At 41.4% G+C, this 26,902-nt stretch overlaps 1 protein-coding gene across 1 annotated transcript; it reads right to left on the bottom strand.

The window, feature by feature from the left end:
• Positions 1–1,946: 1,946 nt before the first annotated feature.
• On the bottom strand, positions 1,947–25,081 carry LOC143764926 (uncharacterized). Its single transcript, XM_077251045.1, has 9 exons — positions 24,919–25,081; positions 21,518–21,623; positions 19,003–19,087; positions 11,443–12,261; positions 9,588–9,704; positions 6,661–6,729; positions 6,525–6,579; positions 5,498–5,546; positions 1,947–2,150 (listed from the first exon to the last, which is right to left on the bottom strand). Exons 2-9 carry the CDS (start codon positions 21,606–21,608, stop codon positions 2,134–2,136), a joined length of 1,302 nt encoding a protein of 433 aa, XP_077107160.1. The 5' UTR covers positions 21,609–21,623; positions 24,919–25,081; the 3' UTR covers positions 1,947–2,133.
• Positions 25,082–26,902: the final 1,821 nt, after the last annotated feature.

Here is a 26,902-nt window from a genome sequence, read left to right as displayed (position 1 = left end):
GTATTGTGGTGGGGGGTGGGATTGTGTGTGGTAATGTGGGGGGGTGGGATTGTGTGTGGTAATGTGGTGGGGGCGGGATTGTGTGTAATAATGGGGTGGGGGGCGGGATTATGTGTGGTAATGTGGTGGGGCGGGATTATGTGTGGTAATGTGTTGGGGCGGGATTATGTATGGTAATGTGGTGGGGGGGGCGGGTTTGTGTGTGGTATTGTGGTGGGGGGGCGGGATTGTGTGTGGTATTGTGGTGGGGGGTTGGATTGTGTGTGGTAATGTGGTGGGGGGGCGGGATTATGTGTGGTGATGTGTGGGGGCGGAGCTACTGTGCAGGGGGTGGGATTAGCGAGTAATCACGATGCCTCTTATATATATATAGATATATACATAATATATTTTGCAGAGGGGCTGAGTGTATTTTGCAAAGGGGCAGTGTGTGAATATTTTGCAGAGGGGCAGTGTGTGTGTGTATATATATATATATATATATATATATATATATATATATACTAGCTGAAGAGCATTGCCTGGGCATAGTAAATATCTGTGGTTAGTTATAGCACCTCATTTTCCCCCTCACATCTTTCATTTTCCCCCTCACATCTCTAGTTTTGCACGTGTGGCGAGCTTTGCGTGAACCTAGTTTTGCATGTGGCGAGTTTTGCGTGTGGCGAATTTTGCGCGTGGCGAGTTTTGAGCGGTGACTTTTGTGTTTCGACTTTTATGTGGCGAGATTGGTGTATGTGTGATGAAATGTGTGCTGAGGGTGATATGTGTTCAAGCACGTGGTAGTGTGTGGCGCATTTTGTGTGTGTGTTCATATCCCCGTGTTTGGTGAGTATCCCATGTCGGGGCCCCACCTTAGCAACTGTACGGTATATACTCTTTGGCGCCATCGCTCTCATTCTTTAAGTCCCCCTTGCTCACATCTGGCAGCTGTCAATTTGCCTCCAACACTTTTCCTTTCACTTTTTCCCCATTATGTAGATAGGGGCAAAATTGTTTGGTGAATTGGAAAGCGCGGGGTTAAAATTTCGCCTCACAACATAGCCTATGACGCTCTCGTGGTGCAGACGTGTGACTATGCAAAACTTTGTGGCTGTAGCTGCGACGGTGCAGATGCCAATCCTGGACACACGCGCACGCACGCACGCACGCACGCACGCACGCACACACACACACACACACACACTCAGCTTTGTATATTGGATATATATATCTGCTTTTTTATGCATAGAGGCTGTGTGTGTATTGTGCATAGGGGCTGTGTGTGTGTGTGTGTGTGTGTGTATATATATATATATATATATATATATATATATATTTTGCAGAGGGGCAGTGTGTGTATTTTGCAGAGGGGTAGTGTGTGTGTGTGTAAGAAGGGGTATTTTGCAGGTCTTCTATGATGTGATGTTAAATTGCCGTATTGGCACTTTCTGATAAGTAAGTGGGTTTTGGGTAGCCGTTTCGGCACTTGGTCTCTTAAAGGTTCGCTATCACTGCTATAGTTTATATAACATCCCCCAGAAACAATAGCCTGTTATCAGCATATAAATCTGTTCGAGGAAGTCACTTTTAAAAGGGTTTCCCATACTTTAAAAATTATTGTGTATGTGTCTCAAGAGAGGAATTCCAAACAAAAAAAACCTGCAGTAAGAACTGTGCTCTCAGTTTGACCAAGTGCTGGTCCTCCACACTGGCCGCTTGGTTCTTCACCAGTCTCCTGGCATAAAGAATTTCATATGATGGCTGCTGCTGATCAGTAGCCGCTGATTAGATTAAGTTGTCACGTGACATTGCTTGTACCTGGAGACTGCTGGGTGTCTGAGTGGCTAGGGTGGTGTACTGGTACTGGTCCAGGAGATGCGTTCAATTCACGAATCATCAAGCATCCATCTAAGCCTTCAAGAAGTAAATGGATTGGTGCATCGTCACACAAAAACACTGAGACTGGTGTAAAATCATTGATTTATTTGATGTTTTAATGATCCTTTTATATTGGCTTATTGATTTGAGTAGAAAGAAAAGGAGTAAAGATATTTTTACAAACACTCAACTCATGTGTTAAGGATCAAAGCTGTTTCAGTTGAAGAGATTTTGGACTCCATCCAGTTTATATAAAACGTGATTTTCACTTGCTCATTCTTGAACATCAACTGTAAGAAAAATACCAAAATACTGTGATATTAAATATAAATATAAACAAAAAACACCACTCAAATAACATATTACATTGTCACTAGTGTTGATCGGGCACTGAAATGTTCAGGTGCTAGGTACCCGAATCAGGCACGTCGGATGCTCCGAAGTTCTTTATTCGAGTAGTGATCATAATAAAAGTGAGTGGCAAACTCGAGCATTTTTCCAGAGCACTTTGGCTCTCTCTCTCTTGTGCGGTGCCTGTGTAAGGGGGTTACCATGAACATGTTATGAGTAATGTTTATTTATACTCTTAAATGGTGTATTGTTTCAAGATATTAGGGAGAGCATAGTTCCCTAGTTTGACCACTAGATGGCAGTTAGGGTTCAGAACAGCTGAGAATTTGAATCAGTTGGGTGGGAGCACCCTGTCAGGGCAGTCAGCTCTGCAGAAGTCCAAGGTCCAGTCAGGCAGCATCGGGGCCAGGAAGGCCACGAGAGAGAAGAAGGGCATTGATAGAGTCCGTAACAGCGCAGTATAAGTGGGACTGTGGCTGCCAGGGAGAAAAGAACTAAGCAGTACGGACAGGTCACTCGCAATGTGGCGGCTTGCTAAGTGGATGGATGTACTCGGGACCAGGGCCAAATGGTTTAGAGGAATCCCTGCTAAAGTAAGACTGGGCACCGAGGACGCTGGAGGACTGATAGGCACGGTCTGTTCCGGAAGCGAGCTTAGTAAAGATGAAGGAAAGGCAGAGAAAGAGAATAAGCTGTGTAAAGCCTGATATATATTAAATGCTGACAAGGTCAGAGAGGAGATGGAGACAGCAAGGAAAATGTTTAATGTAAAGCCTGCTTTAAATGCTGAAGAGAACCGTTATGTGCCCGTCTTTAGTAAAGTTTATTGTTCAAGCGTTCAATGGGACTGTGACTCTGTTTATTCTACTTCGGCTGAGGAGAACGTGCAGTGCATTACAGGAAACCCACTGACGACAGGGAATGTTTGCTCATTCCTCCGAAGGTCCTGCCAATTGGAGAGAACATCGTCCCTGGGAGAAATGATACGGCGAAGAGAGAGCAACCGCACTCAAAGCCAGACAGAGCCACGACGTTGGGCGCCGAGAAGAGATGGAGAGGGTGTCAAATGTCTACGGTGAGATGTCTGCATTGGTCAGGCATGTGGAGGCGAGTCTGGTGACACTCCAAACTGGATCCAAAGGTGCTGTCCACAAAGACCAACCCAAGAGGGAAGAAGAGGTGTTCCTAGTATGCGCACTCCCCCAGTTCCCATTTGTGAAGAAGAAGAACCATTGGCTTCGCTTTCTGAAGTGGAAAGTTCACCGCCCGACAGTCTCAGAGATCCTAACTGGTTGGAAGAGGCGATGCAACTGGGTGAGGCAGAGAGTGTGGCTGAAAAGCAATGGGAAGTGACGCTCGCAGTACCCAGCGCGGATGATGGACGGTCCGCTCTGCATGGTCTTAGTTCATCCGACTCCAGCCCTGACGGGAGTGCACCTGTCAGAGAGAGGGGGTGCTTTGGAGAAGAATTGGCAGATATAAATGCTGACAAGGTCAGAGAAGAGACAGGACAGCAAGGAAATTGTTTAATGTAAAGCCTGCTGTAAATGCTGAAGAGAACCGTTATGTGCCCGTCTTTAGTAAAGTTTATTGTTCAAGTGTTCAATGGGACTGTGACTGTGTTTATTCTACTTCGGCTGAGGAGAACGTGCAGTGCATTACAGGAAGCCCCAGGATGTGCAGGAGACTTTTACCTCAGCCACGGCTACCACCCAGTCTGACCCTTACACTTGGCTCAGATAATTGAAATAAGCTTCTTATGGAACCTGAGCATTCAAGCACAACAAAATACTCGGCACTGCTTGATACTCAATGTAGCACCCAGATGCTCAATCGAGTATCGAGCAGTACTAAGCATGCTCGCCCATCACTGTCACTGATTGGATAGAAGCATTGATGTGGCACTCTCCTCAAGGAGAAGCGTTCCCCCTTAGACCCTTTGTCAGAAACCTCTCAAACAGGAGGGGCAAACATCTCAAAATACATTTCTGCAAATTGAGTGTTTGGTTTGGCTTCTTATCCTAAGTCATGTGGCAAGGCTCGTTAAAGTGTCGATTTTGACTTTTAGGATTGCTACAGCCAATAAGAGGCACTGACATTCTCACATTTGTTTCATCTAGGGCACACTACATGAAATCTCTGCTTTGCAGTCCAACTGTGCGTTTTTTCAGTGTTCCTTTTCTGAGGGCGGTCATCACCCCAGCCATACAGACACTGCTAATCTCAGCTCAGCTGAGACTGATCTACTGTTAGATAAACTGCTGACCTGAGATTGGCAGCATACAGGAGAGATGGATGAAAGTGCATGACCTAGAGAAGCCAGTTGGACTGTAAGAAGAGATTTCTCACAGTGCGCTCCAGATGCTCCAAAATGTGAATATGTCTGCAGTGGAGTGGTGCAGTGCAAAAAAGAGGCAGAAACAGAGGAGCTCAGGAATTTTTACAAGATATTTAACTATTTTATTTAGCACGTGACATGTCTTCTATATTATATCTATAGATATCTTTAGAAATGGTTGAAAATGTTGATGTTGATCCTGCCATTGATATTTATACTAGTGGCACATTGAAGTGCTGTTACATGGCAATGGCTTATATTGAAAGGACGAAGAAGAATCCTGCTATGACGCCTTGGAACCTGAACTAGGTATAATAATAACCTAATATGTCCCATTATGCCTCCCAAATCAAGATAATGCTACTCAGTTGTCATGATCAGCACGGGCCTTATTAAAAGTCCAAAGAAACTGTAAAATCAAAACATTCAGTTTAAGGAAACTTTAGGGACATATTGAGCTTCATGGAACTAGCCATTTCCTGGGACATTTATCAACAATATATGCCATAAATATCTCTTAGATTATTTTAAAAACGAGGACCCCAGTGCATGCTGTCAGGAATGGAGAGATGATCATCTGTTTCTATTAATTTATATAGGAGCTCAAGAAATTATCGTGCATGAAAAGGGATCTTCTACTATCGGAAATTCAGAACGCGCGATCACTCTTCTAGGTGGAACAATCTCTTTAAATTTGTTTCTGGGAAAACAAAGTTAAAACTAACACTAATCAGTCACTTACATTTCCTAGTCGTCATCCACAACTCTGCCTCGTTCTAAAGTGGCGCATTTCTCAGTTTTTTGGCCACTGTACTCTCAGTATCATTTTTTAAAAATTGATAACCCCCAAAAAAACTTATGTACTAACGGTATATCTACTATACCAATTAACAGGTACTAATCATTTTTCATTATCAAGATAAGATAACATTTCTGAATGATTCTTACATAAGCACAAGGCCATTGACATCCAGTATTCCTTCAAGCTCTTTTTTAACTGTTGAAAAATGGAAAGTTATTTAATCAATGAGATGTAAGGGCCCCTTCACACTGTGCAATCAAAGTCTGAACGAGCGTTCGATTTGTGACGTTTATCCGTCCTCGTTCCGAGGTTGCAAAGTGTGACATGGCGTTACGATCTGCGACGCAGCCCAGCATCGTACGATGTGAAAGAAAGAGCAGAACTTTCTTTCGTCGTAAATGTCTCGCTGTGGCGGTCGAAATCGTAGTATGTGACGGCGGTCATACGAGCTCGTAATGCGACTACGTGGGTTGGGCTTCCGCATACCTGTCTCCTGATTGGGCGTGACGTTTTAGCACGCCCATGCTGGTAATACGTCACGCTCGGAGTCGTAGGACTATGGCGGTGTGAAGGGTAGCGTACGATTGCGACGCGTGACGTTCACATCGCAACTACGTCAGAAAAAGCGTTAACATCGTAGAGTGTGACCGCTGGCTACGAGCTCGTACTGCGATGTCGAATATGACGCAAATGCGTCGTAATCGTAGCAGAATCGACCAGTGTGAAGGGGCCCTAAATATACAATTTTCTTACACTCATCAAAAGAAATGAGACACTGCTATATTCGCTGGCACTACTGTAGTCAAAGCTCTTTAGGTGTCTACATGTTATTCCCATGTAGGCCATTCCGACTGGCAATGCTCCCAAGCCACAGGAACCTTGTCCCATGAGAGTTTTGCATCACACACACTTTCTCAAGGCCTCAAAAAAGAATGTGTGAAACAGCCATAGACCATGTGTGTTACAGTCTGTGGACAATACTGGCAAAGGATTTTGGTGGGTAAGATACTCGAAGAAGATGTAAACAATTACAGACAACTTCTGAAAGTTATTGTTGTAACACTCCGAAAGAAGTATCTCTATTTACAACACTTATCTTTTTGAAAATGGACCCTGTCATGTCCAGATGATTCTTAAGAGTAGTTATTATTTGTCTACAGGACTAAACCTTACCAGAGATTTTATCTGATCATTTCTTGTGCCGTCATTAGAATCTGGCTTCTGATCACTAGAAGAGAAAGAATTGGAGGAAATAAATCTGCAATTCCTAGCGCCATTACCATGTTAACCCAATAATATCAGTACTTACTTGTTAATTGTTATATTAATTATAACTGTTTTAAAGGGCATGAGCTCCCGCTTCCTTCTGTTTATCCTACTAGGGAATAATAGATGAGAAACGTGGTATGAGAGATGGAGACTGATGTTGTAGACATGAGTTATCTATATACAACACTACTTCAAGGATTCACCGAGGTTGGTTTTATATTTATCTCTTCGTTTCCAGGAATTTTTTTGTTTTTGCACTTCAATTTTTTCTTCCCTATAAGTTTTATTTTCCAGTTGACATAATCATATGAGGATTTCAATTTCATGGGACAAGTTGTAGATTTAAAACCCTTTAATGCCCGCCAATACGTCTTTTTACTGACCTGAGATATAAGAGAATAGCCTCCCCATACAGGTGACAATCCAGCAGCTGTCGGCTGTACACTATAGCTGACAATTTGCTGTATCAGCCACGATCAATGTTGGCACCGACTATGGTCATTTAACCCCTTAGATGCTGCTGTCAATAGTGACTACATCATATATATGGTTAACAGAGTGTGGGGGCTTCCTCTTTAAGCCCATCGGCACCATGAGATCATGATTGTGTGGCCCTGATGTTTGCTATAGCAATAAATGACCAACTAGCGGCCTAAGGGTACCGTCACACAGTGCCATTTTCATCGCTACGACGGCACGATTCGTGACGTTGCAGCGTCGTATGATTATCGCTCCAGCGTCGTAGACTGCGGTCACACGTTGCAATACACGGCGCTGGAGCGATAATTTCATGACGTATTTGCGATGTAGAAGCCATTGTTTACTGTGCGCACATCGTATACAACCTGTGTCACACGATGCAATCATGCCGCCACAGCGGGACACTAGACGAAAGAAAGAAAGTTTCAAACGATCTGCTACGACGTACGATTCTCAGCGGGGATCCGGATCGCAGTAGCGTGTCAGACACAACGATATCGTAACGATATCGCTAGAACGTCACGAATCGTGCCGTCGTAGCGATGAAAATGGCACTGTGTGACGGTACCCTTAGAGTCTACCAGCTACAGTGGCCTGTTCAGAAGTTAGCGACATTTAAGTGGTAAAAATACACTTTCATTCCTGTCCTGCCACTTTGCGTTAAATCCCGAAAATCACCTGAAGGATAAATAAACTACCTGGTAGAAGTTATCAAAATGTCGGCGGTGCTGTTTTTGAAATGGTATCACTTTTAGAGGTTTTACAATACATAGGACTTCCAAAGTCACTTGAAATCTAGATAGGTCCCTCTAAAATATAAATTTTGTACATTTCCTTGAAAAATTACAAATTACTGCTACATTTTTAAACCTGCTAAAAGGCCGACAAAATAAAATAACATTTTACAAATGGTGCTGATGTAAAGCAGACATGTGGGAAATGTTATTTATTAATATTTTTCTGTGGTATGACTTATCTGGATTAAAGGGGTAATCATTCAAAGTTTGAAAATTGCAATTTTTTTTCTAAATTTTTTGTCAAATTTCTGATATTTTTAATAAATAAACATAAAACATATCAATCTAAATTTACCATTATCATAAATTATAATGTGCCTTGAAAAAAGAATCTCAAAATCACTGGAATTTGTTGAAGCATTCCAGAGTTATTAACCCCTATAGTGACATTGGTCAGATTTCAAAAATTTGGCCTGGTCAGTAAGGGGTTACATTTATTTAACAGTACAATGTACTGAAAATGGGGAAAAAACATCTAAGTGAGTTGAAATGGTGAACACATTTTTTTTTTTTTGCATTTTATTTTTTTACAGTGCTCATTATATAGTAAAAGTGACCTGGCAACACAATTTCTCAGGTCTGTACAATGACGGTGATAATAGAAAAAATTGGAGTTCGGCTCAACAGGATTGGATTTTCCTTTTCTTTTTCTTTTTCAAAAGAAAATATGGTGCATATAAAAGAAAAATTTACATCGTCGACATTACCCTGTCGACGCGTTTCGACTGCACTAGGAAGTCTTAGTCATGACTAAATTACAGTGATAACAATCTTTTTTAATTTTTATTTAAAGTGGTGAAAACAAATTTGAAAAAAAAAATACATAGTTTGTGTTGACATTTTCTGTTACTCGTAACTTTTTCATTTTTCAATGGCCCTTCAGCAGGAGTTGTTGTGCGGCAAGTTGACATTTTTATTGATGCCATTTTGAGGTACATACAGTATGACATTTTAAGAGTTTTTTACTGCATTTTTTAAAGAGGTGCGTTGACCAAAAATAACGCAATTCTGTTATTTTGTAATTTTTTTTTTTCTTTACGAAGTTTAACATACAGGTTACTTAATTTTCTATTTTGATAGATCAGACTTTTATGGATGTGATGTTACCAAATCTGCTTAGATTATTTCATTATTACATGGTGCAAAGAGGGCGATTTGAAGTTTTGTAATTTTTTCTTTTATTTTTAAAAGCCTTTTTTATTTTTTACTTGTCTTACTGAACCTGGGTAATGTCATAGTTTCTTGTATATATTGCAATACTCTGGTATATAGTGAAAATTACATTCATAAAAGGACTACTATGGCAGCCCGGGAGGCCTTCAGCAGGCCCCTGGCTGCCATTGCATTGACAACCCACTGGCACCCTGCAAATGCCATGTAATACAGTCGACATCTCCCTGGAATGGCGGGGGCTCAGCTCCATAGTAGCGGCATCTGACATGTGATGTACTAATTGATTGCACATCGGGAAGCCGTTTACTTCATTATTAAATATCAATTAATCATCTTCAATGAACAATGGTAATTTTCACTTTGCCATTATTACTGATTGTTCTTGTAAAAAAGCTTTACCTACAGTCAAGTACCCTAATTTAAAAGAAGAAACAGTAAGAGAATATTGGAGAGTCACTCCACGATTCAAAATTGTGTATTCAGTGTTTTTCAGAACCTGTTAATAAAGTAAACTCACATAGGTCCTGTAGAGTCTGAGAGTGTTCCTGTATTCACATCCACTATGAAGGAAAACTTGGCTGAATAGTCCTTCTCACCCCCAGTTTCTAAATATGAGCCATCAGATAGTTCTGACCTGTGGATTCAAAAATGTTTTCAGAATCTTCTTATATTTTGATATTATGCAAAACTTAACATTTTAATAAAATTAGTGATAAATAGTGATGAGCGAGTATACTCGTTGCTCGGGATTTCCAGAGCACGCTTTGGTGGTCTCCGAGTATTTATGACTGCTCGGAGATTTAGTTTTCATCTCGGCAGCTGAATGATTTACAGCTACTAGCCAACTTGAATACATGTGAGGATTCCCTTGCAACCAGGCAACCCCCACATGTACTTAGGCTGGCTATTAGCTATAAATCTTTCAGCTGCTGTGATGAAAACTAAATCTCCGAACACTAACAAATACTCGGAGACCACCCAAGCGTGCTCGGGAAAACCTGAGCAACGAGTACACTCGCTCATCACTAGTGATAAACCATAGTGACCTACCAGAAAGAGAGCATCATAGCTCTATCTTATACCATAGCCAGGACCCTCATATTTAATATAATAGAATCATAGGCTATGTTCACACATTGTGTTTTTGCTGCATTTTTTAATGTCAATTTTTAGCTGTGTTTTACAATATCAGCAGAATTTGCTAGATTTCAGAAAACTCCTGCAGATATTGTTTTTTTTTCTGACAGATTTGGAAAACTGCTGTGTTTTTCAAAACGGCAGCATGTCACTTTTTGTCAGCATTTTTGCAGCATTTTTCACCCATAGAAAGCAAAGAGTAAGTGCAAAAATGCAGTAAAAGAGCAGGTGCAGGTTTTGCCGCGTATTTTTTTCAGTGAAAAAAACCCAGGTACATCAGTATGTGAAACCCATTTAATTTTGTGATTTTCCCAATTTTAAACCGTATTGTAATGGTCTCCTCACATTAGCATGGCAGTTGGGATTAGTACAGTTTAATTAAATTAGTGATATATAAAAAATAAACATTGGCCGACCAAGGTGTGAAATTGAACAATACCTGTTGCCCACCAAAATTTGAAAGTAAATAGTGTCCTACAAACTCAATGCTCTGTACATGCCTTAGGTAAACTACCGTATTTTCTGGCATATAAGATGACTTTTTAACCCCTGAAAATCTGCTCAAAAGTCGGGGGTCGTCTTATACTCTGGTTGTCGTCTTATACGGCGTGTGCGGAGCTCTGAGGTCGCCGCATATGGGGCAGGGAGCGGTCCCGGATGGTTCCCAGGGTCTGGAGGAGACTCTCCTCCAGGCCCTGGGTACAATATTCATGTAAAAAAAAGAATTAAAATAAAAAATAGGGATATGCTTACCTTCTGATGGCCCCCGGAGTCCTCTTGGCTCTCAGCAGTGCACGCGGCAGCTTCCATACCCAGGGATGCATTGCGCGAATCACCTGAGATGACATCGCGGTCATGCGACCGTGACGTCACAAAGGTCCTTCGCGCAAATCATCCCTTGGAACGGAAGCCGCCGCGTGCACCGCTGAGAGCCGGGAGGACTCTGGGGGCCATCAGAAGGTAAGTATATCCCTATTTTTTATTTTAATTTTTTTTAACATGAATATTGTAAAATTCGTTCCCAACGTCATATCAAACTAGTTCACTGGCTCAACGTCTTATCAGAGAATCTAGTGCCCATAAATTGTAATATTAAATTTTTCAAGAAAGATATCCAGGCCCTCTGTGCACTTTTTCAGTAAATCTACAATTATATCATGCGGCTGAGAGTTCCATATTCTCTCTGCTTGCTTGTATTCAAAGGTAACAAAACTATTGAATTCAGTTTTACTTACTGCTCTTGTCCAATATTAGTTTGCTCTTGTCCAAGATCCACATCGTGCACTTGTTCAATACCTTGTTGCAATTGTTCTAAATCTATACTTGCTAGCATGTCTTCAATATATGCATCTTGCGTTGATCCAATATCGTCAGCTGTTTGCTGTTGTCCGATATCCATTTGCTGTTGTCCAATGTCCCCAACTTCTTGCTGTTGTCCGATAGGCACTTGCTGTTGTACAATGTCTCCATCTTCTTGCTCCTGCCCGATATCCACTTGCTGTTGTCCAATGTCCCCAACTTCTTGCTGCTGTCCGATATCCACTTGCTGTAGTACAATGTCTCCATCTTCTTGCTGCTGCCCGATATCCACTTGCTGTTGTCCAATGTCCCCAACTTCTTGCTGCTGTCCGATATCCACTTGCTGTTGTCCAATGTCCCAATCTTCTTGCTGTTGCCCGATATCCACTTGCTGTTGTCCAATGTCCCAATCTTCTTCCTGTTGCCCGATATCCATTTGCTGTTGTCCAATGTCCCCATCTTCTTGCTGTTGCCCAATATCTACTTGTTGTCCAATGTCTCCAACTTCTTGCTGTTGTCCGATGTCCACATGCTGTTGTCCAATGTCCCCAAATTCTTGCTGTTGTCCAATATCTATTGTTCTTTGCTGCTCTTCATCACTTGTTTGTTGGTCTTCCGCATCGTCACTTTCACCCATTTCTTCAATATGCACATTTCCACTATACGCCATACTGATTTCTATTTGTCCAGGTTGTGGAGATTCATCCTGAACATGGACTGCGCAGTCCTCATTACTTAATTGCCATAACAGTAATCTGTAATATACAATTAAAAAGTTTAAAAACAGGGGAAAAATGGCACACCATGATGTGCAGGTTTTTCCCTTTCAGTTACATTTTGCTTTTTTTCTGAATTCATCTCCTCTGACCAATTCTTACATATGGTGGGGAAAGTAAGTATTTGATACACTGACGATTTTGCAAGTTTTCCCACCTAAAAAGAATGGAGAGGTCTGTAATTTTTATCATAGGTATACTTCAACTGTGAGAATCAGAATCTTAGAAAAAATTCACAAAAATCACATTGTATGATATTTACATAATTAATTTGTATTTTATTGTGTGAAATAAATATTTGATAGAATAAAAAAATAGAACTTAATATTTGGTACAGAAACCTTTGTTTGCAACTACAGTGGTCAGATGTTTCCTGTAGTTCCTAACCAAGTTTGCACATACTGCAGCAGGGATTTTGGCACACTGCTCCATACAGATCTTCTCCAGATCTTTAAGCCACTCGAGGACCTTGAAATGCTTCTTACAGAGCCACTCCTTAGTCACCCTGGCTGTGTATTTCCAGTCATTATCATGCTGGAAGACCCAGCCGTGACCCATCTTCAATGTTCTTACTGAGGAAAGGAGGTTGTTGACCAAAATCTCACGATACATGACTCCATCCATCCTCCCTTCAAAATCTTGTGTTTTTTACATTTCGTAATAATTGTGCCAACAGTTTACACCAAACTACTTGCCTATTGTACTGTAGACCTTCCGAGCCTTGTGCAAGTCTACAATTTTGTCCATGGTGTCCTTAGACAGCTTTTTGGTCGTGGCCATGGTGGAGAGGTTGGAGTGTGATTGAGTGTGTGAATAGGTGTCTTTTATACAGGTAACAAGTTCAAACAGGTGCAATTAATTCAGGTAATAAGTGCAGAGTAGGAGGGCTTCTTAAAGAAAAAGTAACAGGTTTTTGAGAGTCCGAATTTTTGCTGGTTGGTAGGTGATCAAATACTTATTTCATGCAATAAAAGGCAATTTAATTATTTAACCTCTTACAGACCACCGAAGCGCATTAAAATGGCTGCCATTAAGGGGCCTTATTCTCTTATTGCCATTTTAAAACGGTGTTCGGCAATAAGGTTATAGCGCCCCCAGTGTTGATAAATCTCCAGTTTTTCCGAACCCCTATCATGTGATCGCCGTTATTAAAGAAAAAAAAGTCTGCAAACTATTGAAAACATTTCTCTCTTTTCCTACATGATACACATGTCAGAGGAGAGAGAGAGGGTTGAGGTTGGGGTTAGTCTAGGGTTATGGTTGGGCTAGGGTTAGGGATGGATTAGGGCTTGTCTAGGTTTAGGGTTAGCATTGGAGTTAGGTTTTTTAAAAAGATGAAAAAAAATGATGACGATATAACAACTCGTGTTTAGCGCAAGTACTCGCTACTCGAGTTTGCATCAGGGTTGCTCAAGCACCTGTGATACTTGGTGCACATTGGGGCACCCTGATGCGAACTCGAATAGCGAGCACTTTCACTGAACACTAATGGCGACTTACTCAAAATAACAACCTAATTTTATCAAATCTGTCTGGTATCTTTGGGTTAAAAATCCTTACTATACCCTTAGGTAAAAATTCTTGAGGGTTGTAGTTTCCGAAATGGGGTCACTTGTTGGGGGTTTCCAGTGTTTAGAGGGGCTATCTAAACGCAACGTGGCGTCTGCTCTTGATTCCATGCATTCCAAGTCAAATAGTGCTGCTTCCCTTTCCGAGCCCTGCCATGTGCCCAAACAGTAGTTTTCCCCCACATATGAGGTATCGGTGTACTCAGAAGAAATTGCACAACGAATTTTTATGGTCCATTTTCTCATGTTACCCTTGTGAAAGTAAAAAAATTTGGAACTAAACCAACATTTTTGTGAAAAAAGTAATATATTCATTTTTTGCTTTCACATTTCATTAATTCCTGTGAAGCACCTGAAGGGTTAATAAACTTTTTGAATGTGGTTTTGGTGACTTTGAGAGGTGCAGTTTTTAGAATGGTGTCACTTTTGGGTATTTTCTGTTATATAGACCCCTCAAAGGTACTTCAAATGTGATGTGGTCTCTAAAAGAATGGTTTTGTAAATTTAGTTGAAAAATTGAATTGAGAAACTGTTAATCAACTTTGAACCCTTCTAACTTCCTAGCAAAAATAAATTACAGTATGTATCAAAAACTGTGCTGATGCAAAGTGGACATGTGGGAAATGTTATTTATTAACTATTTTGTGTAACATAACTCTCCAATTTCAGGGCATAGAAATGTAAAACTTGAAAATTGCTAAATTTTGGGAAATTTTATTTTCATAAATATACGCAAATCATATCTAACAAAATTTACCACTAACATGAAGTACAATATGTCACGAAAAAACATTCACAGAATCGGTGGGATCCGTTGAAGTATTCCATAGTTATTACCACATAAAGTGACACTTGTCAGATTTAAAAAATTTGGCCTGGTCAGGAAGGTTAAAAATAATACAATGTGATTTTTTGCTTTTTATTTTTAGATTTTGTCTCTCACAGATAAAGTGTACCTACAATCAAATTACAGATCTCTCCATTCTTTGTAGGTTGGAAAAGTTGCAAAATCGGCAGTGTATCAAATACTAATTGTCCCCACTCTATCAGCAAGTTTGTTTTCCATTGGGAGCCCCAATTTTCTCTCTCCTTCCCAATCAAATAAAATAGATGGTTGAGGAACTATTGGGTATCCTAATGAGAGGAGGTAGGGTGATGGAAACAAATGGCAAGGTTCACATACTTATTTTATGTTGATAATTTAAGCTGTAAATTTCCATGTTCATATGCCCAATAGGTTTTATTGATTGTAATTGTGAATTCTATGATAGAAAGCGGTGCTGATAGTAAAATTTTTCAGATTTCTAATGTTGTCAGAGATAATTTAAAAGGGTTGTCCAATACTCAGACAACCCCTTCTCAATCAGTGACCCCTTCTCAATGTTTTCCCCTGTGAAATAATAACACTTATACTCACCTCCAATGTGGGCACCATTCCAGCAATGTTGGCACTGGGTCTCCCAGGGCTCATTATTATTGTTATTATTATTTATTATTATAGCGCCATTTATTCGATGGCGCTTTACATGTGAGGAGGGGTATACATAATAAAAAACAAGTACAATAATCTTAATCAATACAAGTCCCAACTGGTACAGGAGGAGAGAGGTCGTGTAGCAGTTTAGTGGATCCGTGGTTACTGAAAGTTGTAGGCTTGTCAGACGAGGTAGGTCTTAAGGTTCCTTTTGAAGGTTTCCACAGTAGGTGAGAGTCTAATATGTTGGGGTAGAGAATTCCAGAGGAGGGGGATGCACGGGAGAAATCTTGTATGCGATTGCGGGAAGAAGAGATAAGAGGGGAATCGAGAAGGAGATCTTGTGAGGATCGGAGGTTGTGTGCTGGTAGGTACCGGGAGACGAGGTCACAGATGTATGCAGGAGACAGTTTGTGGATGGCTTTGTATGAAATGGTTAGGGCTTTGAACTGGAGGCTCTGGGTAATGGGGAGCCAGTGAAGGAATTGACAGAGAAAAGAGGCCGGGGAATAGCAGGGGGATAGGTGGATTAGTTGGGCAGCAGAGTTTAAGATAGATTGGAGGGGTGCGAGAGTGTTAGAGGGGAGGCCACACAGCAGGAGGTTGCAGTAGTCAAGACGGGAGATGATGAGGGCATGCACTAGAGTTTTTGCAGATTCTAGGTTGAGGAATGTATGGATACAGGAGATGTTTTTGGGTTGAAGTCAGCAGGAGGTGGAAAGGGCCTGGATATGTGGTTTAAAGGAGAGATCAGAATCAAGGATTACACCGATGCAGCGAGCTTGTGGTACTGGGGAGAGTGAGCAGCCATTTACTTTATTGGATAGGTTTGCTGGGAGAGTCGAGTGAGATGGGGGAAAGATGATGAATTCTGTTTTGTCCATGTTAAGTTTTAGAAATCTAGCAGAGAAGAAGGATGAAATAGCAGTCAGACATTGTGGTATTTTGGTTAGTAGGGAGGTGATATCTGGTCCAGAGAGATAGATCTGTGTGTCATCAGCATAGAGGTGATGCTGCAAGCCGTGAGATTCTATGAGCTGTCCCAGGCCGAAGGTGTAAATGGAGAAGAGCAGCGGCCCTAGGACTGAACCTTGCGGGACTCCGACAGATAGTGGGCGAGGTGAGGAGGTGGTGTGTGAGTGGGAGACACTGAATGTCCGATCTTTTAGGTATGATGCAATCCAAGATAGGGCCATGTCTGTGATGCCAAGAGATGAGAGGGTCTGTAGTAATAGGGAGTCATCCACTGTGTCAAAGACAGAGGACAGGTCCAGGAGAAGGATAGAGTAGTGTCGCTTGGCTTTGGCAGTCAGCAGGTCATTGGTGACTTTAGTTAGGGCAGTTTCAGTAGAGTGATGCGGCCGAAAGCCAGACTATCAAAGAGGGAGCAGGAAGAGAGATGAGAGGACAGTTCGAAATGGACATGTTGTTCCAGTAGTATTGAGGCAAAGAGGAGAAGTGATATTGGGCAATAGCTACCATATTTTTCGGACCATAGAATGCATTTTTGGGAAAATGGGGGTGCGTCTTATGGTCGCAAAGTACTTAAAGTTTGTGGTGATCTTGCTCCCACTCAGCGATGCTCGGTTCTGTGTGGCAGTTTCGGCAGTCCTCGGTGTTGTGCGGGACTCCGGGGACATGGTGCGGTGACCATTATGTGAAAGCCCGAAGCCCCGCAGTTCTATTCCCTTGCCTTGATGCTGCGGCGTCCGGCAAAATGGCCGCCGGAGGCGGCGCATGTGCAAATTCAGATCTCGGTTCCGAGATTTCATCTCCCAAGATCTCGGGATGAGATCTCGTTGCCGAGATCTCAATCTGCGCTTGGGGAATCAATTAGGCCTCCGAGAAAATGGCCGCCGGAGGCAGCGCATGTGCAAATTCAGATCTCGGTTCCAAGATCTCGTCTCCCAAGATCTCGGGACGAGATCTCGTTGCTGAGCTCTCAATCTGCGCCTGGGGAATCAATCAGGCCTCTGAGAAAATGGCCGCTGGAGGCAGCGCATGCGCAGATTTAGATCTCGGCTTAGATCTCAATCTGCACATGCGCCGACTCCAAGTGGCCATTTTCCTGGATTCCACAGCATCAAGGCAAGGCTATAGAACTGTGGGGCTTCGGACTTTCACATAATGTTGCCGGAGCCCCCTGCAGCACCGAGGACCACAGAAACTGCCGCACCATGTCCCCAGAGCCCTGCACAACACCGGGCACTGCTGAAACTGCCTCACCATGCTGGGATGGTCGGACCACCTGAAGAATCGCCCAACTCCTGCTGCCACCTGCACTGCCGATCCCACCTGGGTAAGATTAATTCAGGACTGTAAGATGGACCCCATTTGACGCATTATTTTTTTCCCCCCACTTTCTTTCTGAAAATTTGGGGTGCGTCTTATAGTCCGAAAAATACGATAGATACATAATTTTTAGTACAGAGGATGGCTCAAGGGAGGACTTTTGAGGATAGGTGTGATTGAGGCATGTTTGAAGCATGAGGGAAAAACAGTTGTTATTGATATGTTGAAGAGATGGGTTAGAGTTGGGATGAAGACTGTGGTGAGGTTTGGGATGAAGTGGGATGGGATCGGATGAAAAGTACACAAGTGGTGGGATGTGATCTTGAGAGTAGGGTGGAAAGTTGGTCTTCTATAATGGTGGAGCAGCTGGTTTTGCTCATGTGACATTATGTCACGTGGTTCATGCGGCCAATCAAAGGCATCTTCACTGTCTCCTCCTTTCGATAAATCAGACATCCGGAGGAAGTGAGAGATCAAACATATTGCTTGTTTCATCCAAATGTCAATAACGTCCAAAGAAGTGGAGAGTGAAGCAACCGCTGATTGGTCGCATGGATAACGTGACATAACAATATCAGGCAAGCCCCAGGAGAGCCAGTGCCAACACCCTGGAACTGCAGTGGCAGTGAATTTGAGTATAAGTGGTATTATTTTACAAGCGAGAAACAAAGTGATTGAGAAGAGGTTTTCCAGGTGGTGGGTGATCCTTTAACCAATATGTGTCAGCAGGCTTGGACTGGCAAACAGGGGAATAGGTGCATACCCTAGTGGGCCCCTGTGTTGGAGTGGACATCCATGCTAATATAACAGCAGTGTTTGGCTCAGTATACTTAGTGAAGCAAGTACAGATAAGGGTAGCATCTGATCATTCATTTAACCAACTATCCACTTCATTATTATATACAGGCATTGGTAATTTTGTGAACAAGGGTCAGCTAATATTGCATGTTGCTCAGCAGTGGGCCATCAGAATCAATGTCACTGGTGGACCCTTGGGATCCAAGTCCGACAATGTATGTCAGGCTTAGAATATGAAGGATTTGGTTTCACAATACAAACCTGCCATCATTTGTGCAGATAATAAATCTGAACCACCTAAGCATCAACCCAGCAAAAGTTATTTTTCAATAGACATTGCATACGAGGTAAAGTAAGGAAGTTATAGCTCTTTTTAATTGTAGATTATATTAGCTGTACATTTAATGTTTTAGTGTTACAAAGATTATATTGGGTTATACTGTATATTTATAATTCTGGGCATCTGGTGTGATAATAGCTGTTAAGGGTGGAATAAAAAATAAGTCCCTTACAAACTGCTATCTTCCTAATAAAGTGCGGATAATTTTGTCTTTTCTCAGACATATAAGATGCAGACATCATACCTACCTAAGTTTTTGACCATTACCAATTTCAATAGTATTTTTGGACACAGACTCTAAAAAGTCTTCTATTACGTTATTTTCACATGGACCTATAATAAATAGAAAACAAAGCTGTATTAATTCCCAGTAAGGCTGGCCATTCACCTACATTAAGATAAATTTTAGCAAAAAACTGTTGGGGATAGACAGCAATCTTATGTGTATGTTGGACTCTCCAACTCCCAATTAAGGATAAGAAGGATTCCCATAGAAATAACTCCCTGCCAGAATTTTTAGGCAGTGGCTTACTTCCTTCTCCCCATTGAACTAAATATGCATACTCGGCCAAGCATGTATGTTTATGATGGATAAAGAATAGAAATGGTGGTCAGACAGATGATCATATGACTGATTGGTACTGTATCTCATGTGTATGGCCAGCTCCAGTAGTAAATGGGTTGCCTAAAATGTCTAGAATCAGTGGTACCCTTGCCCTACACATTTCCAAGTGAAAGTGGCTGCCATGCAGTAACAAATGCAGCACAATGGCCGGCACCACTGCATGGTGTCCCCTTCTCCCTCCTTGCCCTGGTTCCCCATCCTGCTTCCTGATGTGGTGCGCACCACAGCTCCTGGCACCACGCCTGATGCATGCGCATCCCCCTGCTCTTAAAGGGGCAGAAAGAATATTGCTAAATACCCTCAGTCTGTTGCTGAGATGCATTTAACATAATGTGTGCACCTGCTGAATGGCTGGGTGTCATCCTTTATGAAAGACTCACTTTCCCTTAGAGAATTGCCAAGCAGCGAGTTTAGTCACTAGGTAGTGTGGTGTTCTACCAATGCTGGTGTGAGGTCACCTGGTCCCAGATTGGCCAGTGTCCTGATTCCAAATCACTGGGCCCGCTGCATCCATGGTCCTGAACCCAAATCCCTGGTCCCCGTGTGGCCAGCGTCCTGACCCCAAATCACTGGTCCCGGTGTGGCCAGTGTCCTAATTCCGAATCCCTAGTCCCTGTGTGGACAGGCTCCTGAACTCGAATCCCTGGTTCCGGTGCGGCCAGTATCCTGAACCCGAATCCCTGCTTGCCATGTAGCCAGTGACTCAATGTTGTCCCCTGTTCCCAATGCAGCCAGGCCTGAACATTGTCCCCTAGTCCGTGTGTGACCAGTCCCTGATCCAGTATCCTAGACCGGTGTTTTTGAACCTGAGCACTGGGGTCAACAGCTGCAGTACCGGGATCTGCCTAGGAGTGTTACCTGAAGGCTACCTGCAACCCAGTCTGTCTCCAACATCAGGAGCTCCAGTGAATACCTGGCAGCCACTTAGCTATGCCCCTTACTAGGCAGGCCCGGCCCTGTGGCACAGTGGGTCCACAAATTCACTAGCGCCTCTGTTGGGCATAATAACAAAGACAGCACAAGGGAGGGGGTACAATGCTTCCTGAAAAAAGAAAAAAACTTTTTTTCTTACCTTTAAAGAACTCCTGTCAAAGTTTTTATCCTCTTAATATATTGCAATCATTATATAGCGCTGTGTGCTTACAATTGCTCATTTTGGATTTCTACTCAGCTTATTCTGCTATATAATATGATGATTGCAATATATTAAGAGAATAAAAACTTTGATGGGAATGCTTATTTAAGAAGTTACCTGTTTTACTAGTAACCACGAACAGTGAATTATACTGCTTGAACTTTCCTTACACCCAATAATTTTCTTCCATCAGTGTTTTACCTGGTAAGTTGGCTCCGATTCAGAAATATAAAAGTTATCCACCTCAACATATTAACACGCCTTCATCATATATTCTCTGAATTTACCCTACCTGAGTTATATAATTCATGCTTAATTATCCACCCATTTATTAGCACAAATGCTCAGTTGTATTATCAACCATGGACTCCACCTTGTTTTCTTACTAATACCCACACAATGATGTGCACCTTCTTGTCTCTGCCACACTCCGATCGTACCCAGCACAGTAATAACTTTCAACACTGATATCAGGTTTCCTATGCCTTACCAGCACTTTATCTATAATGTGACACAAAAATACTATGTCTAAGCACCCAGGCCCTCAACAGCGTTCTACTTTTTATTAAGTTTGTGTAAAACTTCTGGAATTCATTAATCTATTCATGAGTTACGGTAAATTTGATGTCACTCATTATCTTCACCATTCTCTCTATTCACCTTTATCAGTTTACTGTGTCTACCATTCTTATCTATCATGATCAGTGTATGATAATCCTCATTTAATCAAAAACAACATCTCCTTCTACACAGCGACAACCTACCATACATCTTATATCCATCCCTGACTTTTACAAGAACGTCTACTATTGTAAGTTTACCAACTGTCTACATTCCCCATCAGTGTCTCTAACTTACGATACCTTTTCCTTCTCACATATTGATTTTTTGTATTCCATTACAGTAATTAAAAAGCACATTGTATTTTTCATAACAGTATGTAATACAGACAGCCGAGGTTTTAATAGTTGTCTCTACTACTAAGATTTAATAGAATACTCACATTGTTCCAGCTTCTCTATGTCCCATTGGTGACCATTGATGGTTTGGAGGAAGACTCCAATAACCGTAACAAAATATAACATTTTCCACATTTTTATGATGATAATCTGTGTGTGATAAAGTATGAAGATGGATTTTGTACTTCTATATCTCTCTTTATATACAGCACAACTATTGCATTATATTACAGGTTAAGATTTATATATACACTCACCGGCCACTTTATTAGGTACACCATGCTAGTAACGTGTTGGACCCCCTTTTGCCTTCAGAACTGCCTCAATTCTTCGTGGCATAGATTCAACAAGGTGCTGGAACCATTCCTCAGAGATTTTGGTCCATATTGACATGATGGCATCACACAGTTGCCGCAGATTTGTCGGCTGCACATCCCAAAGATGCTCCATACAAGGCAGGATGGATCCATGCTTTCATGTTGTTTACGCCAAATTCTGACCCTACCATCCGAATGTCGCAGCAGAAATCGAGACTCATCAGACCAAGCAACGTTTTTCCAATCTTCTACTGTCCAATTTCGATGAGCTTGTACAAATTGTAGCCTCAGTTTCCTGTTCTTAGCTGAAAGGAGTGGTACCCGGTGTGGTCTTCTGCTGCTGTAGCCCATCTGCCTCAAAGTTCGACGCACTGTGCGTTCAGAGATGCTCTTAGGCCTACCTTGGTTGTAACGGGTGGCGATTTGAGTCACTGTTGCCTTTCTATCAGCTCGAACCAGTCTGCCCATTCTCCTCTGACCTCTGGCATCAACAAGGCATTTCCGCCCACAGAACTGCCGCTCACTGGATTTTTTTTCTTTTTCGGACCATTCTCTGTAAACCCTAGAGATGGTTGTGCGTGAAAATCCCAGTAGATCAGCAGTTTCTGAAATACTCAGACCAGCCCTTCTGGCACCAACAACCATGCCACGTTCAAAGGCACTCAAATCACCTTTCTTCCCCATACTGATGCTCGGTTTGAACTGCAGGAGATTGTCTTGACCATGTCTACATGCCTAAATGCACTGAGTTGCCGCCATGTGATTGGCTGATTAGAAATTAAGTGTTAACAAGAAGTTGGACAGGTGTACCTAATAAAGTGGCCAGTGAGTGTATATATATATATATATATATATATAGTATAATGTAAATTCTACCGGATACATAGTGACATTGCAAGTTGCAACTCGAAAGAAATCGTGTACAAGAGCAAAAAAAGGAGGTTTTAGCTAAATAATGTAATTTATTATTAGATATACTTATATATATATATTTTTTAATTATTTAATTGATCACAAACATAAGAGATGATACACTAGAACTATAGTGACGAATAGATGTAAGTTGTATAAAGTTTAAAATATTAGTTACATTGATCAGAGCCTACATATCTATCTATCTATCTATCTATATACAAACATACATGTACACATTCATATGTATATAGCAAAAAATGCTCTTACCCATAATGTGATTCACAATACAAAGTTACCACTTAAACATGCTCCCCAACTCGCGTTTCCCATGTTTTCTTCTTGCTTCCTTCCATACCTCCTGAGGAGGCGAGATCAAAACAAGCAAAACGTGCTTTGGGGGAACATGGCTATGTGATAACTATGTATGGTGCATCATATTATTGGTGGTAAGAGCTTTTCATCCTATATACAGTGAAGAGAATATTTTGAACTTTTAACTTTCAGTCTCCATATCTCACCATCCACTACTGCTTTGATCGTGAGACTACCATCATTTTATAGACAATCATCTTAGCTATCTCATATATAAATCTGATTTTAAACTGTTGAGTATATGATTAGTTATGCAGATTCTTGTCATGCCACTGCATTGTTACTGTTTTGCTCCTGGTGGTGGAAAAATATTTTTCTTCCTGAATACTACAAATTACAACCTGTTCTCAAGTTCCCTAATAGCACAGTGTGTTATTAGGTTGATTCCCAAATGAAAGGTCATTGGCTCGAATCGAGGGGCAGCCATGAAGACGATTTCCAAAGAAAGGAGAAACAGCATCGTCCAACTCATCTATAGTGGTCTCTTGGCTAAGAAAATTGCCAAACTGCATCATGTGAGTGCCATGACAGTTGGAAGAATACAAAATGCATCGATGCAAGCACCGTGCGATGCACATTACACAAGTCTGGAATGGTGGCCTGAAAAAAGGTGAAGAAGCCTCAACTTCAATATTAACATAAGACGCATCGGTTTGAGTTTGTAAACTAGTGCGAAACATAGACATTTAAAGATTTAAAATGGATGATTTGGAGCGATGACATGTAAGTCAATAGACTAGGCTCTGATAGGTACAAATGTGTCTGAAAGATATGAGGTAAAAAGGGGCTAACGGATTGAGAAATTGAAGGAAATGTCAAGTTCGGTGGAGGATATGGGCTTGTTTCACAGCCACAGGCATTGGATACTTGACCAGGTTCGATGGTAGTCTCAATGCTGAGCTATATGTGCGTATCCTCAAAAACGAGTTACTTTGTACACTCCAAATATTATGGGTATGAAAAGGATGACAGTCTTCCAACAGGACAACAACGCTAAGCATACGTCAAGATTGGCGAATAAATAGTTCAATGACAATGAAGTAGAGGTGCTGGATTGGCCCCCACAGTCCCCAGACCTCAACCCAATCAAGCACTTGTGGGTACAATTGAATAAAAAACTGTATACATACCCAAGTGAGTCAACCAGTATGCATCAACATTCACAGGTGTGCCCTGTCAGGTTTAATAAGTGGGATTTCTTGCCTTATAAATGGTGTTGGGACCATCAGTTGTTTTGTGCAGAAGTCTGGTGGATACACAGCTGATAGTCCTACTGAATAGACTATTAGAATTTGTATTATGGCAAGAAAAAAGCAGCTAAGTAAAGAAAAACGAGTGGCCATCATTACTTTAAGAAATAAAGGTCAGTCAGTCCGAAAAATTGGGAAAACTTTGAATGTGTTCCCAAGTGCAGTTGCAAAATTCATAGTTTTCAGTGTGAATTTACAATTTTCATAGTCATGAAAATACAGAAAAATCTTTAAATGAGAAGGTGTGTCCATGCTTTTGGTTTGTACTGTATATATAATGAAGCAGGCTCTGGCCACTATAGCTATAACTAATATTTTAAAGAACTTAAATCTATTGTACCCATCTTGCAATGCCATGTGCACCTATTTGTTACCATTGTTCTGGTGTGTCGTCTTTTATGTTTTGTGATTAATTAGATACTTCTTATACAGTATATCTAATAATAAAACACATGTTTTAGCTAAAATCTCTATATATATATATATATATATATATATATATATATATATATATATATATAAAGTATGTGCTATGTAAGAGCCCATATATGTATTTCATAACAGCAAAATGTATGAAAAAAATTTACTTACCTTAACCTCTGCAGACAAAGTAGACAAGTAAGGCTTGCTGGTTGGAGGTGTAAAAGTCTTGTCCAAAGACAAGGAGAAGCAGAGAAGAGAAGCTATAATATAGTCTAAATCTTGGCTGATAGGCAAAAGAGATCTAGGCGGGTCCTGAGTAACAGGTGGAGCATTTTAGGCTTCAATCCAAACCTCTTAACTTTTACTCTTTCAGGTTATGAGTAGTATGTCTGTAAAGGTGCCTTTCTCACCACACTTCTAAACTGACAAAACCTAAGATAGAAGCAAAATAAATATATACCCTGCTGTAAGAAAGTTAAAAAAACAATAGTGCATATACAGTATATAACATAGGGAACTTAGTAAACACTAATTTTGATTAAAAAAAAAGTGTAAAAGCCATCTCACCAGCGCCAAGGTGTACCCAATCAGGAAGGTACTAGCCTCTAGTACTTTTTAATGGCCATTATGACTATGCTCCTACACGTTACATGTATACTAATTTATACTTCAGTTCAAGGGCAAAAGCTGACAGCTTGCGGTGCCTGTGCAAGAAATGAGACCGGGCCCCCCTCCTGTTATGGTGACAAAGCTATTATATGTGTATATATATATATATATATATATATATATATATACACGCAGTCACTCACACATGCATATGGTCTCCTTTATTATGTATATTGCTGTCTCTTACAACACAGTGCCCTCTCTTGTTATATACAGCAGCATCCCTTACGTATCGGATTATATAGAGCCCTGTCTTTATTACATATTGTCCTCTCTTGTTAGACATATAATGCAATGGAGCATGGGAAAGCTTCTTTAACCCCTTAATCCTATATGACGTACTATCCCATCAAGGTGACCTGGGACTTAATTCCCAGTGACGGGATAGTACGTCATAGCGATCGGCCGCGCTCACGGGGGGAGCGCGGCCGATCGCGGCCGGGTGTCAGCTGCCTATCGCAGCTGACATCCGGCACTATGTGCCAGGAGCGGTCACGGACCGCCCCCGGCACATTAACCCCCGGCACACCGCGATCAAACATGATCGCGGTGTACCGGCGGTACAGGGAAGCATCGCGCAGGGAGGGGGCTCCCTGCGGGCTTCCCTGAGACGATCGGTACAAGGGAATGTACTCACCTTGTACCGAGCGTCTCCTCCCTGCAGGCCCCGGATCCAAAATGGCCACGGGGCTGCATCCGGGTCCTGCAGGGAGTACTTCCGGGTGCCGTGCAGGCGCTGGTAAGCCTGCGGCGATGTGAGTGAGATCGCCGATCTGATAGAGTGCTATGCAAACTATCAGATGGGCGATCTGTGATGTCCCCCCCGGGACAAAGTAAAAAAGTAAAAAAAAAAAATTCCACGTGTGTAAAAAAAAAAAAAAAAAAAAAAATCCTAAATAATGAAGAAAAAACAAATATATTATTCCCATAAATACATTTCTTTATCTAAAAAAAAAACAATAAAAGTACACATATTTAGTATCGCCGCGTCCGTAACGACCCAACCTATAAAACTGTCCCACTAGTTAACCCCTTCAGTGAACACCGTAAGAAAAAAAAAAAAACGAGCCAAAAAACAACGCTTTATTATCATACTGACGAACAAAAAGTGAAATAACACGCGATCAACAAGACAGATATAAATAACCATGGTACCGCTGAAAACGTCATCTTGTCCCGCAAAAAACGAGCCACCATATAGCATCATAACCAAAAAAATAAAAAAGTTATAGTCCTCAGAATAAAGCGATGCCAAAATAATTATTTTTTCTATAAAATAGCTTTTATCGTATAAAAGCGCCAAAACATAAAAAAATGATATAAATGAGATATCGCTGTAATCGTACTGACCCGACGAATAAAATTGCTTTATCAATTTTACCAAACGTGGAACAGTATAAACGCCTCCCCCAAAAGAAATTCATGAATAGCTGGTTTTTGGTCATTCTGCCTCACAAAAATCGGAATAAAAAGTGATCAAAAA

The sequence above is a fragment of the Ranitomeya variabilis genome, chromosome 4, assembly GCF_051348905.1.
Source record: "Ranitomeya variabilis isolate aRanVar5 chromosome 4, aRanVar5.hap1, whole genome shotgun sequence".
In the NCBI taxonomy this organism is placed as follows: domain Eukaryota; kingdom Metazoa; phylum Chordata; class Amphibia; order Anura; family Dendrobatidae; genus Ranitomeya; species Ranitomeya variabilis.
The sequence above is the reverse complement of the archived record's forward strand: the minus strand, read 5'-3'. Positions and strand labels throughout refer to the sequence as shown.

Excerpts from the sequence above, each read along its gene's own strand:
- LOC143764926 (XM_077251045.1), bottom strand. The coding sequence starts at position 21,608 with ATGTGGAAAATGTTATATTTTGTTACGGTTATTGGAGTCTTCCTCCAA. Across the intron at positions 6,730-9,587 it reads TCAGACTCTACAGGACCTAT|TAGGATAAACAGAAGGAAGC; the intron begins GTGAGTTTACTT and ends ATTATTCCCTAG. Across the intron at positions 5,547-6,524 it reads ATGATCAGATAAAATCTCTG|TTAAAAAAGAGCTTGAAGGA; the intron begins GTAAGGTTTAGT and ends ATTTTTCAACAG.